Source organism: Sinocyclocheilus anshuiensis, unplaced genomic scaffold, assembly GCF_001515605.1.
Source record: "Sinocyclocheilus anshuiensis isolate Anshui unplaced genomic scaffold, SAMN03320099.WGS_v1.1 scaffold914, whole genome shotgun sequence".
Classification (NCBI taxonomy): Eukaryota; Metazoa; Chordata; class Actinopteri; order Cypriniformes; family Cyprinidae; genus Sinocyclocheilus; species Sinocyclocheilus anshuiensis.
The window spans coordinates 1751691-1770867 of record NW_015539870.1 but is presented as its reverse complement, the minus strand read 5'-3'; the positions used below and the strand labels follow the sequence as shown (position 1 = coordinate 1770867).

The window sequence follows — 19177 nt, the reverse complement described above, 5'->3', positions numbered from 1 at the left end:
TAATGTACAAATGTAGCATACAAATGACAGCTCCTTAAAAGTCCAGCAGAGGGCAGTAGTAGCCTGAGTGGTTAAAGGAATAGTTGTTTTAGTGAAAACACATCGTAATGATGGATTTGTTTCTTACAAGCATGCTGCTTTTTGTTTCACAAGATGTTAATTGATGGACTGGAGTCGAGTGGATTACTTGTGGATTATTGTGATATTTTTATAAGATGGGCTCTCATCCTGACGGCACCCATTCACTGCAGAGGATCCACTGGTGAGCAAGTGATTTAATGCTAAATTTCTCCAAATCTGTTCCAATGAAGAAACAAACTCATCTACATCTTGGATGGCCTGAGGGTTTAGTACATTTTCAGCAATTTTTCATTTTTGGGTGAGCTATTAATTTAACAGTCTAATATGTATTAAAAGTATTATATCAGAGCAATTGTACCAATATGTAAAATAATGTATGAATAAAATGTGTGAATGAAAATGTTTGTCATGAACCAGTTCGGCAATGCAAATTATGTTTTAGGGATCTACTCCACTGGTTTGTTGGTCGTGGGTCAGATGCAAACTTTAATGTCAAGGTTTGGTCTGGTCTTTGCAAATTCTTTCAGTTTCTTGACGCCATCTTTGGTAAACTTGTTGTCAAACAACCTGCGATGAATAGAAAATATATTTGTGGCATCTGTGTTACAGAATCATGAGGAAATAAACTGAAGTAAATCAGCTCTAAATGTTTCTTACCACAGATACTCTAATGTAGTGTTCTCTTTCAGGGCAGCCATGAGGACTTCTGCTCCTTTGTCTGTCACTAGGTTGTCACGAAGTCTATACGATGCAGAATGTTCAAACACATTGAACTTTAAAGATGAGTAAATGATTTGAGAGACTGAAATGTCGGAGTCTCTTTTACCTGATATCCGTCAGTGTGCGATTCGTCCTCAACAATTCTGCAAGATAACCAGCTCCGACATCTCCAATTTTATTAATGGCCATTCTAATGAAAGAATGATACTGCAAACATAAGACAAGTGCAAAATATCTGTATTTGTAGCCAAAACAATATTTTTTTTCCCCACGGTTCACCTGAGATCAGTCACAGTACGATTTTCTTTCAGCGCTTCTACGAGGATCTTCAGGCCTTCACAGCCAAGCCCTGTCGCAACCACCCTATATTGAACATACACAGCCATAATAAATTTGCGCTTGCAGCATGACTATTTTCTTTTATTTATTTATGCATTGAAGTATTTATTAAATATTTTATTGTATATAGTATTTGTGATGTCGATTTTATTTATTTTATATATTTTTATTTTACATTTTTATTTACTTTATATATTTTAAATGACTTTATTTAAATAAAAATTGCATTTATTTATTTCACTTACCACAGCCTCTGAATACGACAATCTGGGTTTCTCAGAACAAGGGATAACACAGATGCTCCCTCTGAACCAAGAGGATTCTGGCCCAGGCTTTATGTAAAGAACACACAATGAATATCACAAAGCACACACAAAAAATTTTTTAACATTGAGGGCTTCACATCTGCCTCTGAACATTTATACCTACAATTACAGTATTTACCTGAGTGTCGAGAAGAGAGGAAGGACTGGTAGGAGCTGGTATAGTCCTTGAGCATCGAGTCCTTGAGCATCTAAATTTAAAACCTGCAGATCTGGACTGAGCTGTAACAGGAAAGCCAGCTCGCTCCAGTCCCTGTTTACCGAATCGGACTGATCTGAGGCCTGACGTGAAAGAACTTTCATCCAACTCTGTAGCCGCTGTGACAAACCAGGGTCCTGGGCCTCATATAGACAGTGACAAACATTGACCTGCCTCTCTGGGCTGAGGGTGGTGCTCTGGAGTTGGGAGTGTAACAGATGGAGGAGGAAAGGTGGAGTCGGGTCTGGAGAGGGCTGGCAACGGAGCAGATGCATCTTGGGCCCATCAGGGAAAAATCCATTTAGGATGAGACGTGTTCTAGGAACCAGCAGGCCACATACAAACCTGGATAAGCGGAAATAACTGGTCAGTTATGAAATGGAGTCATTGTAAATCCAAATTTTACAACCTGAACTAACCTTTACAATTTATATGATATTTCTATTGAAGATTTGCATTCAATACTCTGTAAGTGTGAATTGCATTTTTTACGTATTTTTGAATAAAAAGACAAACAAAAGATGAGTGTCACATCATTGACCTGCTAATGAAATGCATTTAATATGACAGCAGTTTTAAAAGGTACCTGCAGAAAAGATCCATGTGTCCAGACAGATGTCGTTCACCACAGTGAAGGGCCTTCTTAATACGTCTGCAGAAGAGACGCTGCGGTCTGCTGAATTTGTTAACAGCTGATGCCATTTGCTTAAATGCAGATTGAAGGTAGCGGCCTGTGCTCTGTTTGAGGCCTGAAAATGGATCTGATCCTGAGAGTGACTGGAGAACATAGTACAGGGCAGCAAGAAACTCCTGCACGCTGGTGTGGATAAAATGAAAGCCCTTTTCAAAGGTGAGAGATGCTCGATCCTCTTTAAGTATCTCAGAGAGGAACACCTGTGAGAGTTTGGTGCTGTCCAGATTAAAAGAGTTCAAATCAGAGCTTTCAAAGATGAACCGTCTCTCCAGGAGGCCTTTGAAGGCCATAGCTCCCAGGCTTTTGAGTATAGGCTGCATTTCACCGAGGACGTGAGGGGCGTGCTGAAGCCTGGTGTGATGGGAGCCCTCGGTACGCCCTTGCACATGGAATAGCAAGATGGATTTAACAAAGCAGCAGTAGATTTCAGAGATTGTGACTGGTTTTGAGTTCTCCTCAGAAGATCCCAATGAAGAGTTTGGTTGGTTGGTTTCCCCAAGGCCTTCTTTTTCTCCTGGCTTGGCACTTACAGAATCAGGACAAAGGCAGGAGCTGCCATCATGCAAGGCGGTGGACACGATCCAACAGAATGCAGGAATGTGGCACATGAGGAGAAGGGGCGTATGGGACGACACCGAAGCCCACACTGCATCGGCAGCCTCAGGAGAACTGCAGTTCTGCTCAAAATACTGCTTCTGCTGAGCTACAGAGAAACCGAGCAGACTGTAAAACTGGCTGACCAGAACTGGAGGAACTTTGGAGACTGCGTGAGGTCTGGAAGTTAGGAAAATGGACACTCCTGGAAGCAGATTTCCTTTGATTAAGTTCACCACAATGGATTGTATAGGTTGCACCCGCTCAGGATCTGAACACTTGGGAGTGAGTTCGAAATTAAGAGGGTAGCAGAACTCATCCAGACCATCTAAGATGAGTAAAAACTGGGTTGGGTTTGAGTTCAGTAACTCATGCAGGAAAGGTTTCAGATGGATGTAGTGATCCGAGAGCAGGTCCTGCAAGCACTGCTCTTGAGTTATGAGGTTCAACTCACGAAAGGACAGAGATAGGACAATCTTAGACAAGTTGGTTTCTGCAGCCCACTCTCGCACTAGGCGTCTCACAACCGTGGTTTTCCCACTTCCAGCAACTCCTGACAGCATGTTCACACCACTCGATGGGCTGCACAGCAGATTCTCAAACACGTCCATGAAAATGCAGATCTCATCCGCTCGTGTCCTGAAAGCGTCCCCAACTCCTGTTGACTCATGTCGGCATTGAGAAGACGATGCATAACCAGCTTGTCTTGAGAAGGAGATATCAGTCCAGCACCCGGTCTCAACCTGTCCCAAAGTCTGTCCTCTGATGCTGAGATAGTCCACCAGGCCATGCTGTCTGGCCAATATGTCCTTGTGTTTTTTGAGATGCTCTTGCCTGTTGGCCTGTCCTAGTTTGGCGGTCTCATCTTGAACACTTGGTAGTATGTAAAGAAAAGCCCTGCATGATTCTTCTCCTCTCCCATGTAGCACATCCAGCAGAACTCGCATACATTCTCGCTCACCTCGAGTAGCTGAACCTCTAATAAGACTGAGGTCCTCCTCGGTCACTGCCCCCACATTAAACAGCACATCCAGAAGGCCTGTCAGGTGTTCGCTGTAGTTCTCCACCAGCTCCACGCGACGCTGTTGAATCTCTGTGCTACAGGGTCCAACATCCATCACTTTAAAAGTTCCCGATTATGGGGGGTTTGGGGGCCCCTAATTAAAGCCTAACCTTGCCCCCAAAGGAAGTCAAAACAAAATGTGTAAAAAGTCAAAACTTTATTCTTTTTACATATAAATAGGCCTATTCAGAAACAATGTTTCACAAACCATAAAAGTCACAAGCTCCCAAATAGGCCAAGTCAAAGACTATAGAATAATTAAAGGGACTTTGGCTAAGTGGCGTTTGAGGAGGTGACTATGGCAACAGTGCGCTCATGGAGCATTTTCTGTTTAGATCGGTCGGACAAATCAACAACGAACATGATTGATTAATTGAAATGTATTTGAATAAAATGTATATGAATATAACTTCAATCACAAATATAATCACAAAACATTTGTTTAAAATGTACTGACAAATGCAGATGACAGTTGGTTAACAAAGATTCGCATGAATACTTCACACCCGGAAAACGATCAGAAATTCCTTTAAAAATCTACCCCCATTAAAATTCCTATATAAATCATGTACATCTAATGGATATATTAACAGTTCCGAATAAGCACAGCGAAAAAACAAAGCGAAATGCTTTCATATAATAAACGAACTTACAGGGTCACACGCATTATTCCCACACTTCCGTAGATTCTCATGGATTTAATAGCTGCTGAAAGTGAAACTATCCTGTGCGATACAGTAAGCCTATTATGAACAACTCATATCTTGTCAAATCCGAAACTCTGTGGATTATGTGTAGGCTACTACTAAATTACACACATATTCATCGCTAGAGTAAAACATTTTGGGTGTCTAAAATATGAAATATGAAAAAGTCACATGATATATTGTGTAATAGCAGAATAGAAGAAGTTGAAGGATCTCCGCCCAAGTCAGAGTCACTCGTGCACTTCTCCGAATTAGTCTTATTTATTTTATGTGGCTGGTTTCTGTTTACCACTGTGTACACTAATGAATGAAATCACTCAATTCTAAGTAGCCTAATTCAACTCCAGCAGTTTATCGTACAGGCTCTATTAAAAAAAAAAAAAAAAAAGTGAACAAATATCACTTGCCAGTGACATCACATTGGCACCATCAGTCTCTCTTTCTCACATTCCCTTTCTTTTCTTTCCTGGATCATGGTACCAAAGCTTGATAATTTGCTAATAGCATTACTGCTTCTATTAAATGCAAAATTACATTTCCACTAGATCATAAGGAAAAAAGATAAGGGAAGTTGTGACTTACCTTAAATAATGCGAGCACAAATACCCATTCCCATACATGCTATGAAAAATACAGATCTGACATGGCAATGCTTTTTTTTTAATCAGCTTTAATATGCTCAAATACATTGTCAGTTTGCTTCAAAATGAGAGATTTCTTCCAGGTATTTTACACAAATATATAAAACAAAATCACAAGTTTGAATTATCTTAACTTGGGGGCCAACAGTTTGTGCGGACAATATTGGGGTATTTTTTATTTTTTATAAATGTCAAAAATAGATATTTGTTCTAAATACATTACATGCGGCACTTATGCATACACCACCAATTAATGTGTTTCCTTTCAGTGTTTTCTTTTAAGCATCCTCAACTATGACAACAGCTACGATAGGCACATGCTCAATGTTTCTCTGATCATTCTCCTTTGACGGTCACGACATCAGGGCAATATCAAACAATTGTGCTATCAAGAGTTTTAGGTGCCCGAAATCCAACAGTGCAAAGGGTATGCCAAATTTCCACTTTTTAGTTTCTAAAATAACATTTACATTTGGGCTGCCAACATTTAGTGGTGCTTTGTTACCTTTTATCTACACAAACCTGCCTCAGAGAAATAAACAAGCCAAGTTACATATTTTTTGTAGATAACATACAACTTACCCTACTCTTATGGCTAACTTATCTCACATGCTTTACAGTGAGCTTAGAGTAGTGCTAACGTGGGAAATGGCATTAATATGACAGATTATTGTGTCCAGTGCATTAGGAGCACAAAGCCTGAGCGATTCACCACTGGAGTGTGGGAGGAAAGGCCACTCTCAAAAATCACTCTTTTGTCCATTACTGGATTTCTTTTAATTTTTGCAGGATCACTTATCGTATCAAAGATACTTTCTAACCCTATCATTTTGAGGCACAGATTTAGGACTGAGAAAATAAATATTTACTGATCTCCAAACTCAGATTGAGCCCTTAAAGTGGGTAAAGAATAATGAATGAATCATGATATAAAAAACGGGGCTGGTTTTCAAGCATAGTTGCTATCACCAGACATAGCTTGCAGATTCTTTCCATCAACATTAAGATTTCTTTTGGTAGCTTTTCATACATGGCACGCACCCTCAATGCACTTGGCGTACGCTCTGTAAAAGTTTGTCCTCCTTTTTAACACGTCAGCTAATATTAATAACTTGTGAGCAAAATTATGTTGCACAAATAGTTTGTAGAACAGGTTTAACCGTTCAAGTGAACATCTCAAAGTCATCTTCTCTATGCAAAAAGTAATTAATATCTTTCCTATGAATGCAAAAGTGTATTGGTTCTGAGTAGGTTTGGATTGCAGAATCCATGGAAAAGTAAAAGTAAACCACGGGTGAACATAGAACCGAAGCTAATAACTACTCATTATGAACCCTGATTTACCTCATTAGCATGGCTGAGGTCACCTTCTCTAACAAATCAAAATTTCCCAAATAAGCTAGATAAAGACAAGAGTGCAGGAAAATGCACATATATATTGTTATTTCTTGGCTTTGACATAAAATCATAATATGCATATAACAGTATTAATCCCCCAAAACATAAATAAGTTTGCTGGATTTTCACAACTTAAAGCAGAGCCTTTTGGTGCAGCTGGCTGGCGTCTGATTGGCAGAGAGAAGCTCCGCCTTTAGTCATGTGATTGATGAAATAAGGAGCATATCTGGAAGATCCTGTGAGAATGCAGGAAGTACTTGATCATGACTCGTCCATCATCTTGAGTTGAGGCGAGGGGCAGTCTGAGAAATTAAAAATAGGTTCGTTATTTCAGTGAGAAAAAAACAATCTTGATAAACATCCATTCAAGTTTATTTCATCATCAATGCTCACCACAGAAAGGTGTCCATTCTTAGCCTTGGCTATCAGCAACTCTGAGCCAGATGTAAAATCTATGATCCCTTCTTTTCCTTGTGCCACATTGAACTTTATACTGTCCATGCAAGGGAAAGCAATAGTTTTTATTAATAAAAGTATAATAATTTCATAAACGAAATTCTGAGATTTACAAAAGTCTGCCTTGAAACTTAAGCTTTATTTTAAAAAAGAATAATTTTGTGTCTACCACTGACCTTCCTTGGTTAATGTTAATGCTGTTCATCTTGTCGGCGCAGATGGCCACTTTGGTTAACGTCTCAATGACATGCTCACTCTGAAGCACCACGTCACCCTGTGACACCAATACAGTTCATATATTCACTCTGAAAGCAGTTGGTTTAGCGCTTAAGGAAATTAAAAGCAAATAACTGATCTCCAGACTTACTTTCTGCTTATTGTCTTCACAAGCAACATGGAGAACAAACATGCCATCACTCAGAGAGCTGACAGAAATCCCTACAGATAAAACAGAAGTGGTCAGTGTGTCACTTTTTACTTTGTTGTGATTCACTTTTTTTTCAATGGGTGTTTTCCCACTAGAGCTTTTGGCACGAATGTCTGAATTTGAGGAAAAAGTGACTTTTCAAACTGGGTTTGAACAAAATTCTGAATAAAGCATTCAAGTCTGCTTGAAAATGCAGTCTCTGGTTCATTTCATGCGAATGGTGTGCCTTACAACTGGTATGAACGTAATCATACTAAGTGTAAAAACAGTTTAAGCTGTGTCATTCTCCATCCTTCTTCTCACCTTTCAGTGAGCTGTAGTCGATACGCTGTTTGAGCTTGGCCTCCTCCACAATGATGGCACTGTCTGCCATGAGCATGAGTTGTCGGTTGCGTGCTTTGTATCCTTTTCTATCATATTTAGTCACTGGAACAGCATACTGTGGGGAAGGATGGATTATATTAGCAGAATCACTTTTCTTCTTCACATACTGTCTATAATCATTGATGCTTCACACACTGTCATGTATAGTAGTCAAGTCAAGTCAAGTCACCTTTATTTATATAGCGCTATATATAATACAGATTGTCAAAGCAACTACTGTGTTAAACAAGAAAAACGTGTGCTGTTAATCCGAGAGGACAATAGAAAACAGTCAGTTTATCAGATAAAGTCAGTTCATTGTTGATTCAGTGATGTCATCGTCCAGCTCAGTTCAGTTCTCTTCAAATAGTGTCTGTGCAGTCAAGTCAACAATGTTGCCAGAAATTGTGTCCCCAACTAAGCAAGCCAAAGGCGACCAAAACGCTATAGAAAAAAACCTTGGGAGAAACCAGGCTCAGTCAGTGGCCTGTTCTCCTCTGGCCAAACATAGTATAGTACTGTATGCTGTCTGAGAAAACACTGAGAAATGAAGTAATGTGTAAGAGATCACATATTCAGTCATGTAAAATGACAGATTTCTGGCTTTTTTGGAGAGACTGATGAGAGGATGTATACAAAAAGAGTTGTGAACCACAGTCTCAACCACATTAAAGAGAGATTTCCCAAACAAACATCCCAGAATTTAACCAACCTTCATCTTCTCATTCCCCACAGCCTGTTGCAATTTAGGGTTGATGTCCTCGCCACCTTTTGACATGCACAGAAAAAAAAAACATTACAATATACAACACAGGAAATCCAAACCGAGGTCTCCTGAAGTCTCCAAACTGAGGCTGAAAACTCACTGAGCCTTGTGCCCACAAAAAGTTTTGGGACGCTTTGTGGGTAGTTGTCCTTCTTGTCCTTAAAGATTTCACTTGCAACCATCTTCTGCTCCAACTGCAATAACAGATAATAAAGCTTGTTTTCCATTAACTTAGCAATCAAAATAAACTAATAAATAATCTAATATAATAAAATACAAAATTGGACTAATAACAAATTATAATTAATAATAAATAAAGAAAAATTATTTATAATAAAAAATTAAATATTTAACCATGTACAATGTATCAACAGGTACTTTTCAGTACAGTAGCCCAACAAAACACAAAACAAAAAGCAAAATAAAATGAAATAAAATAAAATATAATGGGACACCTGGTGTTTCCATTCCGAGTTGATATTCTTGCAGTACTTCCACACCATGTTCTGCATGCAGAGTTTGCGGAGCTGCTCTGAAGCCTGTGAACGAAAGGAAGGCATAATCTCTCATCTCATAGAGGAGTCCATGATTGTACTGGTGACTGATTCATGACTGATATATCTCACCTCAATGAGGGCGGGAGGTGGCGTTGGCCAGCTCTTATCCAAGACAGTTTTGGGCAGGCTCCTGTGCAACTTCATTAGGAATGAGTAGCGAACGTAATCCAGGAAGTATTCATTCTCTGGGCAACGTGGCTGGTGGCGGTAGATGAAGCCTTTGACGAACCTGTAACAGTGACCATAGACGATAAAAACAAAAGTGAGCATAAGCTCTCTCACTGGGCAGAACACATGAGACACGTGATGCCATACTGATTATTGTACTAGTCATGTCATGCACACAGACCTGCGGATGGTGTTGGCAGCCTCTCTCCTACGCTTTGCTTCTCTGCGGGCCAGAATACCTCTCCACCAGGCTTGGATCTTGACAGCTGATTGTCGCATTTTACGGTATTTGGTTTTTTGACTGTAACCTTTCCAGGATGACTGCAGTTTGGTAGCTGTGCATGAAGAACAGTTTGTGGAGGTTAAGGTTAGGCAGACCATCCAGTGAAGAGTTACATGATATGTATTTGAATATGGCTCATACCAAGGCTGTGTTTTCTGACTTCTAGTGCATCTTCGGTTGCAAACAAGGTTTTGGGGAAGCGGATGAAGATTTTGGTTCTTTAAAAGAAAGAAAATGGCCCTCGTCTTTTTTGGAACCACAGAAAGATTTTTTTTAATACTAATAGAATAAAAATTAGCATTTTTAAAAACGTATTTGTGTAACCAACCGGCCGAGTTTGTACTCCTCAGGTTTGTAGCCGAGGTACTTGACGAGTGTGGACACTCCATCGACCAGACGGCCATCCCAGTTTGGCCAGGTGTCTGGACACAGGGATTTATACCTAAAACAGGAAAGCACAAGCATTACCCACAAAACTCAACTACATTTTAAGCAGAAAGAGGAATCACTGTTTTCAACACACTCCTTGTTCCCTTTGACCTTAATTATCACTCAGGAAGTGCGGAGCCTTTAAAAGAGGATTAGAAAGTGTGAAGAGTTACAAACAAGCTTTTTGTGAGAGCCTTGCTGAAAAATAGCCTAAATCAGCTAAATTGGGTTCAGGCTAACATGAACTACGAGTTAAAAACATATTGCGGGTTACCGTTATGAGGTATGTTTGGTGACCCAACAGGGTTACACTTGAAATAATAACCAGGTTGTGCCATTATAAGACCAGCATTAAAACAAGTTTTTATATTTTTCAGCCATGTAGATGCCAACCTCTGCAGGAAGGTCTCGTAGCGACGGCGATATGCAAAGCCAGCTCTCCTCACCCGAAGGTTTTCCATCAGACCAAGATATTTTACTTGGTGCCTGATGAGGACTTCATCAAAACGCCCTGTAGAGAAAAATAAACTTCAGTTTAACAAGGCTTCGTAAAATGTAATATATGTATGAAACTATAGATTTGCCACTATTTATGAGGATAAGAGCTTATTAACAAACAAAAGACGTTAACAAATATCAACAAAAGACAAGGGCAAAACAAAAGAGCTGATGAAGTAAGAGAGAATCAGAGTGAGGGAACGAATGACTGCAGTTTGAACAATGAATCCATTACATCACATGGAGAAGAAAAAACTGCACAAATAAACTCATAATACATATAAATACTCAAGATAGATAGATAGATAGATAGATAGAATGTACCAAAAATATGACCAATAAATGCAACAATACATGATAACTTTTACAATAAATTATAATACTAATAATTCTCATGTCCTATAATAATACAATATTTTCTACATACCTTGGAGTACCACCTAAATACAATCTTACATGAATATTGCAATAATTCAGAAACATGGAATGCATCAAACTACCATAATACTGCCATACAAAAGCATAATAATACTGTCCCCATGGTAAGGGAACAGCTGAAAGGAATAAGTACAAATGAGAAAAATAATCATTTCTAAGTGATAAACAGCACTACAACTCAAGTACAGAAAATTGTTCACAAACCTGCTTGCTTGGCATCATTAGGCTTGATGCAGCGCACGTAAGACGGTTCCTTAGACATCAGGATTTCCATCAGCTTTGCCAGACTGTTCTTGAACTGGGTTGCTGTCTGGTCCCAGCGAGCCAACGGAACGAGAGAACAAGAAAAACAGACGGGTAGTGAGAAATAAGCAAGAACACAAGCCACAGTGTGCAAGTCCAGTCAGGCAGTGACAATGTGGGAGTAGCCAGTGGTCAACAATGCAAGCAAACAACTAAACAGCAGCCCACCCACACTCGGCCAATGGAGCTGTGCAGAGTGGGCACTGAGATTGGGGGGGATTCAGGACTATACGCAGTCACATGGAGTGAAGAGGTACCACAGTGTCAGGGCATTCCTCACAGTGTGGGTGGCAAGCAGAGATTCACAATTTCATGGACTGAGGCCAAGCTGTTGTGGTTTATGTATAAATGCTACTATGAACTGATTCACAAACAAATTTTTGTTGTTTATGGTCCTGCTTAAAGGTAAACAATAACATTTGACACAATATACATATAACCTTCTAGAAATAGCAGTATTTAAGTTAAAAAGATTAATACTTGAGAGATTACTTTTTGAATCATAACTGGATGGATAGATAGACGGACAGGCAGACAGATCTACATATAAACAGATGGATGGATGGGTGGATGGATAGATAGATAGATAGATAGATGTATAGATGGATGGATAGATGGATGGATAGACAGATAGACAGACATAGACGGACAGACAGATAGATGGACAGACAGACAGATGGACAGACGGACGGACAGACAGACGGATAGATAGAAAGACGGACGGACGGACAGACAGACAGACAGACGGATAGACAAGACAGATAGACAGACAGACGGATAGATAGATGGATAGACGGACGGACAGATAGATGGATAGATGGACGGACAGATAGACGGACGAACAGACAGACAGACAGACAGACAGACAGATAGATAGATAGATAGATAGATAGAGTGAAAGTATATATATATATATATATATATATATATATAATTTTTTTTCTGGGCCTGTGCCCTCACCTCCTTCAGGTTTCTGAAAAGGAGATCATTGTTCTTGTCCAGGAAGCCTAGAAGTTGGAAAAAAACACAATGACGTCAGTCAACGCTCAGCCTGGGAAAAAATCTGTGGGCATAAGTGCCCGCTTTTGTTCAACGATGCGCTCTCTTTCGGTTTCTTAATTTTTAATCGCTGTCCTCCGTTCAGTAACTGACCGTTCACATTGTAGTTGACTTCTCCTGCGTAGTGGATCAGTCTGAACTCCTCACGACCCATCACTTTACGGGTTTTTCCATCAGCCAGCTTGTGACTGTAATGTAGTGCAGATAAAGATGTATAAATATCATATATATTGGTTTGCAAATGCTCAGTATATGATTTTAGGTCTGATATTAGAAGGACAAAAGGAAGGTGGCGTGACTGACGTTAGGAAGTGTGCATGGCCACCGACAGTGTCCTCAAGCTTCTCCAGGAAGGTGATGTCACTGGCATCTCCAGGCCGGAGACACTCTTCATCCTGTAGAAAGAGAGGTCAATAATTTTAGATTTAAGAAGCTTAAAACAATATCTAATATGTTGATGGAAGTTCACAGAGAGCATTCTCACCAAGATGGAAATGATTCCTTTAAACTTTTCCTCCACTAGATCACAAATGATCTTGTTGTTAAAATATTGCACAGGCTCCCACTGGAGAAACACAAAAACATGAGCATTACTGCATTTGAACTAAGAGGAAAATATTCAAGATTTGTGATGCTGTTTTTGATATAAAATTCAAGGAATGCAAAATCAAGAGCATTCCCAGCCCACCCAAGAATCAAGGCCACAAACAGGCTTTCTTTAACAGTCTATGCTTCACAATGTTTTATCGGCAGTGTGAGAGGTCAGCATTACCATACTAATACAGCATGAAAATAAAGCCCACGGCACGTTTGCCCATAATGTGCCCATTGAGCTGCGGGTAAGACCCCATTCCAGCACCCCGCACACGACTCACATATGCTGAGCTGTGTATGTGTACAGTACGCATATGCGTATGTGTTTCTGGGAATTCTCACCGTAATTCCCTCAGCTTCATATTCCTCCTGCTCCGACTTCAGAGTCAGTTCAATGAAGAGCTGCTGCAGCTTCTCGTTACAATAGTTGATACAAAACTGCTCAAAACTAAACGGACAGACAAAGAGAGGCAGAGTGAGTTATCTCTGAAAATTAGTCTGATTATACTCTTGTAATAAATAAATAAGAAAGAAAGTTACCCAGATTCAAAGATAACCAAAATAATAAAAGGAAGGCTTTATTTTTCGATTTATTGTATGAAATATTATATACTGAATATCAAAAAATTATTAATAACATGATTAGTATGATCATTAATGATTAATTTCATATATATACACAATATGAAAATATTTTAAAATACTCATTTTAAATAATTTATATTCATATTAAATATTCATGCTAAAGATTTACTAATTAAAATAAAAAAATAAAATATATAATTTATGGGCTCCAGCAGCTTGACAGAGGACAAGTGGTTTGGAGAATGGATGGATATAATAATTATAATTTAAAATAAAAACAAAAATAAAATATTAAATGTAAAAGAATATAATTACAATAATATTTAATATTATAATATAAACATGTCATTAAATATTACAATAATAATGTAATTTAATTATGTGTAATTATTTAAAATATTCAAATTAATATTAAATATTTATAGCAATATTTATAGTAATATATTTATATAGTTATATTTATAGTCATTTAAAAAAAATTTTTTTTTAATTTATGCATTTAGCAGACGCTTTTATCCAAAGCGATTTACAGTGCATTCAGGCTATACATTTTTTACCAGTATGTGTGTCATATATAAAATAAACAGTATATGCAATATTACATTAAATATAGTATATAGTATACATATAATGTTACATTGTATAACATAAATATTATATAAAATGTAATTACATTTTATGTATTTACTCTACCTGTTGTTCTGAAAGACCTCAAAACCATAGATGTCCAGTAGACCAATGACAGAGGCGTTCTTACTGTTGAATGAATCATCCTGTGAGACATTAAAAGCACAGAAATATTCAACAACAGCTGTGGCATGCCGTTCAGACTAAACATACACAGCCTGTAAGATCATATGGAGAGAATGTGTTCCAATAACAGATGGCATGCCATTTCCATGCTTTCTCCACGTGGGGGCGCCAAATATTCACTTTGCGATACTAGCCTCTAAGGGAGAATTTGCTAAGCCATGGAGCTAATAGTGTATTTAACAACAGAATGAGTCCATACCTTGAAGGCCAGAGAGTCATTAATTTTGTTGACCAGCCAAGTAAAAGTACGACCGTATATGGCTTTAGATAAGGCATCCCGTGCTGAAGCAGCCTGCTCTTGATTTAAAGGACTCATCAGCTACAACACAAACACAGGCAGTGGAATTATGGAAACATTCATAGTCATTTTTATTACATATAAAAACAGAGTTACACACCAACTCTGAAACTGAATACTCAACTAAACTCTTTTAAAAAAAGTTTTAAAGCTAACCAGCACTATTTTATTTACAGATGGTTTGAATAAAAGCTTTGAATTGAATCTGTGATTTAAGATTCTTCATATTTTATTAATTACATTTTTGGAAGAAAATGTTACTAACTAATATTTCACTCTAGAAAAAATTGGAAACATACTTCTTCTCCTTTGGCAATGATCTTTTTATGTGTTAGAGCCTCCTTAAGAACAGTGCCGTCCACCCCTAACAACTGCAATATCACAAATACACACACAAACAGTCAAACCCCTGCCATGTAATTTCAATACACATGGTTAGAGGTTTAAACACAAACACTTAGATTAATAAACACAGTGATATAAACAAACTGTCCTATTACCCTGGCTAAGTATTTAATCTGTGTCTCCGTAGTGATGTAGGCACTGCCGCTGTCCTCTCCTCCGTACTGAACATTCCCCAAGTGTAGTACACTGGCAATAATGTTCAAAAGCTCCTGTGGAGAGAAAGGGATGGGTGTGAATGAGAGGAACAATCACAATTTCAAAGGTAAAGTGTTTAATTTCTGACACCAGATTGCAAAAATAAGAATTGTTTGCCCAGACAAAGAAGGAGAAGTTTCTGTTTCTTCACTGTGTGTGTTGTGATTTGTCGGTTTGTCTGTCATACCTCTACTTCATCATCAGTGAAGCCAATGATGCTCAGGGCTTTCCTCATTATCTTCCAGTCATTGCGGTCATTTATGGAGCTCACTTTGGGACAGTTACCCTAAAAAAAAATGTTTTTTTAAAACTCACGCACTCAATCAACACAACAGCGGAAACCAAGGGAGGAGGGGCTCCTCTTGACTTCCTCTATTAAACACCAGGGGAGCGAGGGGAAGCAACAGAGGGACATTCCTGCATACTTGTGAGAAAATTTATGATGCCATTTATGATGAATACTCATACAAAAGTCCAACATAAATGTATGTGGTAAAGGAGCTGAAAAATATTAATGGGCTTTTTGACATTTTTATTGATTATTAATGCCATTTCTGCATCAAAGTAAAAAATAACAAAGGTAATTGTGAAAAAAAAAAGTTTAAAATGAGAAAAAGTCATGATGTGAAATACAGTAAAATTTCGGGAAATAGTGAGAAATAAGTTGTAAATAGTCAAAACTCTGAGATAAATAGTGCCAATAATGACAGATATAAATCATTTAAGTTTTTAAGTTTTTCAAACTAAGAAATATTACAAACAGAAAATATTTTAAAGAATATTTTGAGATATAAACTCATAATAACAAGAAATTAAGATGTTGTCACAATGCAAGGTGTAAAGTCACATTGTGAAATGTAAAGTCGCAATAACAAAAAACACTGTAATGTAGTCACACTGCAAGATATAAAGTTGCAATAATGAGATCGTAATTGAGCAATATAAAACCACACTGTGAGATGTAATGTCACATTGTAAGATAGAAGATTAAAGTGTGAAAAAAAGTCACATGTAGGAGACACAAAGTTAAAATTACCTATTTATTTTTTTACTCTACGGTGGAAACAGGCTTTAATTATTAATGGAGAGACGACAGAAACTGATGTGCCTACTTGACCAGCATGAACCGGTGTGGCTGAAGCATGTGTGCTAACTTCTAAGCCCAGCTTTTTCTCAAATATACAGCTTTCTTCAGACCTTAGACATCTGCTGTAATCATAACAAAGAACGTGAGGTCTGTCTCTCACCTTCACCAGATACTGGTACTGTTGGGCATTCTTCTCCAGGCCCAGCCTCCTCAGCAGATCATCCTCTCCTCCCTCGATAAGCTGATAAAAGATGTGAAAGTTCCTCTCGCCGTGGCTCTGGTGCACGACACGTGATTTCTCCAACAGGTAGTTAATGATGTGACCTCCTACCGGAGCACCCTGCCAACGGGGACACCCAAAGGGAGAAGCAAAGGGGATAATACCGGGTTTCTGACACACATGCAAGCATGCATAATGTCACACACACACATAAACACGAAGGTGGATGCAGCCAAATCCCCAAACCAAGGAGAGCATTGTAAGGGTAAAAGTGTATCGACAGAAGGTGGATCACAGCAGTTGAGATGTGAGCTTCATTTGATGATCATTTAATGACAATAATATTGTTAAACACATGAGCAAACTCACCTTGAAGTCGAACTGAATGTCCATGTATTTCCCAAAGCGACTGGAATTGTCATTTCGTAAAGTTTTCGCATTTCCAAATGCCTGAGAGAAGAAAAACGAACAACGATGGGAAGGAAAATGGATGAATATAACAATTCAGGATGGCATACAGATAAAACAAGTTATATAATTTAGACAAATGCGATTATTCACACGCTCTAGTCTAGTAGATGCACACACACACTGCTAGTTTACAGGGAAGCACCACATCTGCAAAACATCTGGCAGAACGGCCATCTGTGCTGCTTCCGTTGGCCTTCCCATTTTTAGACATCCTTCATGTATGTGCCAGTCTTATCGCACAGATAATAACAGTGGCGCATAATTACTTGAGAGGTTTACTAGGACTACAAACTGCTCAGAATAAACTCAGCATCTTTTCCTTGGCATCGTTGAGAGTCATTCTTTCGCTAAGACAGCAGTCCAGGGCAACAATTACTCCCCGTACTGATCTCACCACTATACGCTGGCATCTGGAGATTAGTAAAATTGTATGTCGTGAAACATGTTGGGTTAGATGTGCTGTGTACATGTTTACCTCCAGCACAGGGTTGGACTGTAGAAGGCGATCTTTGACAGTCTGCACATGCTCACTGGCTGGGCAGGTGACGGCGTAGTACTGTAGAACCTTTTTGGAGGCTTCGGTCTTGCCAGCACCACTCTCACCTGAGATGAGGATGCACTGGTCCCGTCTCTCAGTCCGCATGGAGCGATACGCATTATCAGCCACGGCATAACTGTATAGGGAATATGTCAAGATCATAAATGCTTAGTTACCAATTACCAAATGACAGTTCACAAAGTAAAATTATTTTAATCAACACTGTAAGATTATGTAAATAATAATAATAATAAATGTTAAATTAAGTAGATAAAATGAAGTAGCTAAATAAAAATAAATATTTATATAGATTAAAATGTACATATTTGAAATCAGATTGTTTTCATTTTTAGCATTTTAATTTCATTAATTAAATTTACTTGAATTCACTTAATCAAAATACAATAATTATGACATAAGCAAAAATTTAAAAAACAAAAAAGCAATAAAGTAACATTATTTCTGATTGCATTTACATTTTACACAAATAATAATAAATAATAATACACACAAATAATGCACAATAATAATAATAATAATAATAATAATAATAGGTAGATAAATTAATTATCATTATAGGTTAAAAATTGTATATTAAAAAATAAGATTATGCATGAACTTAATGAATCAAAATAAAATAAATGCAGAAGTACAAATTAAAATACAATAATAAAAATTTTACAATAAAAATGTTCATTTATAGTACTTAAAACAGTTATTTTATTAAGAACTTATTCTATAAGCTATTTTTCATTATAGTTATTATTTCTATTACAATACATGTATTTAATAAAAATTCAGCCCTTAATATTTCTAATAATTTCTCTTGGTGTTATATTGTATGTGCAATGTTGTTTCAAATTCCTTTTCTGGTAGCATTAAAATAACACATTCTTTTGGTAAAGCCTAAAAGGACATTCAGGTGTCAGTTACATTGTTGTGTAAACAGTGGAAAAGCCCAGTGAGGATGAGTTGCCAATGATTTTCATGAGGAAAGAGCAGGGTGACAGCAGAGACGGTCTGTGTTTTTTCAGCCTGTATAAGAGCTGAGATAATGCTTTCATCACTTTTACACATCTGCTATCAGAGTGAGATGAACACTGCGGTACAGCGGGTGTACAGTCTGCTTTCGGTGAACTATAACTTTATACTTCCCTTTATCCCTCCAGACAACTGAAAGCTCCCACACACACACACAAACCTTACAGATAAGAGTCTATGAATGTTACGATTGTAGCAGAACTTCAGTTTATAGTCAACATTCCACAGATATTCTATGGGAATTTCCTCTTCACTAACAAGACAACAAGGAAGATAAACAAGATCCACCAAGTGCATAAAAATGTGGATTAAGCATTTTGCATATTTAATACCAATAAATATTTAATACAATTTGCATTTAATAATGAGTATTCAACAGAAATGTTCACTGAAATTTTGTAGTCCTAAAATGTGGAAGAGAATT

The 19177-nt window shown here is 37.9% G+C and overlaps 2 protein-coding genes across 3 annotated transcripts in view; both read right to left on the bottom strand.

Moving 5' to 3' along the window:
• Window positions 1-332: 332 nt before the first annotated feature.
• On the bottom strand, window positions 333-5369 carry LOC107685081 (protein NLRC3-like). Of its 2 annotated transcripts, none has more exons than XM_016481546.1 (8): window positions 4667-5369; window positions 2249-4123; window positions 1585-2007; window positions 1386-1472; window positions 1081-1164; window positions 908-991; window positions 739-822; window positions 333-648 (listed from the first exon to the last, which is right to left on the bottom strand). In XM_016481546.1, exons 2-8 carry the CDS (start codon window positions 4066-4068, stop codon window positions 555-557), a joined length of 2676 nt encoding a protein of 891 aa, XP_016337032.1. In that variant the 5' UTR covers window positions 4069-4123; window positions 4667-5369; the 3' UTR covers window positions 333-554. The 2 variants fall into 2 exon arrangements, with proteins under 2 accessions (XP_016337032.1, XP_016337034.1); XM_016481548.1 differs by having other exon boundaries at window positions 2249-4118; window positions 4667-4689.
• Window positions 5370-5382: 13 nt separating this feature from the next.
• LOC107685083 (unconventional myosin-Ic-like) overlaps window positions 5383-19177 on the bottom strand; it is a 42385-nt gene continuing 28590 nt past the window's right edge. The window contains exons 5-31 of the mRNA XM_016481552.1: window positions 17650-17848; window positions 17073-17153; window positions 16644-16823; window positions 15584-15682; window positions 15297-15410; window positions 15096-15167; window positions 14698-14817; window positions 14379-14458; window positions 13443-13548; window positions 12991-13071; window positions 12810-12901; window positions 12600-12694; window positions 12380-12454; window positions 11349-11504; window positions 10602-10719; window positions 10108-10221; window positions 9921-9997; window positions 9678-9831; window positions 9398-9557; window positions 9227-9310; window positions 8872-8965; window positions 8718-8773; window positions 7946-8081; window positions 7583-7653; window positions 7392-7489; window positions 7153-7252; window positions 5383-7061 (exon numbers count right to left, since the gene is read on the bottom strand). Of these exons, the coding sequence (XP_016337038.1) occupies window positions 7035-7061; window positions 7153-7252; window positions 7392-7489; window positions 7583-7653; window positions 7946-8081; window positions 8718-8773; window positions 8872-8965; window positions 9227-9310; window positions 9398-9557; window positions 9678-9831; window positions 9921-9997; window positions 10108-10221; window positions 10602-10719; window positions 11349-11504; window positions 12380-12454; window positions 12600-12694; window positions 12810-12901; window positions 12991-13071; window positions 13443-13548; window positions 14379-14458; window positions 14698-14817; window positions 15096-15167; window positions 15297-15410; window positions 15584-15682; window positions 16644-16823; window positions 17073-17153; window positions 17650-17848 (2839 nt within the window). The 3' untranslated portion in view covers window positions 5383-7034. The remainder of the gene's footprint in view (window positions 7062-7152; window positions 7253-7391; window positions 7490-7582; window positions 7654-7945; window positions 8082-8717; window positions 8774-8871; window positions 8966-9226; window positions 9311-9397; window positions 9558-9677; window positions 9832-9920; window positions 9998-10107; window positions 10222-10601; window positions 10720-11348; window positions 11505-12379; window positions 12455-12599; window positions 12695-12809; window positions 12902-12990; window positions 13072-13442; window positions 13549-14378; window positions 14459-14697; window positions 14818-15095; window positions 15168-15296; window positions 15411-15583; window positions 15683-16643; window positions 16824-17072; window positions 17154-17649; window positions 17849-19177) is intronic.

What these genes read in the sequence shown, in the direction of transcription:
- LOC107685081 (XM_016481546.1), bottom strand. Translation starts at nt 4,068, where the DNA reads ATGGATGTTGGACCCTGTAGCACAGAGATTCAACAGCGTCGCGTGGAG. An exon ending in TGTCGTATTCAGAGGCTGTG is followed by an intron (nt 1,165 to 1,385) that starts GTAAGTGAAATA and finishes TGTTCAATATAG; the next exon opens with GGTGGTTGCGACAGGGCTTG. An exon ending in ACTACATTAGAGTATCTGTG is followed by an intron (nt 649 to 738) that starts GTAAGAAACATT and finishes TATTCATCGCAG; the next exon opens with GTTGTTTGACAACAAGTTTA.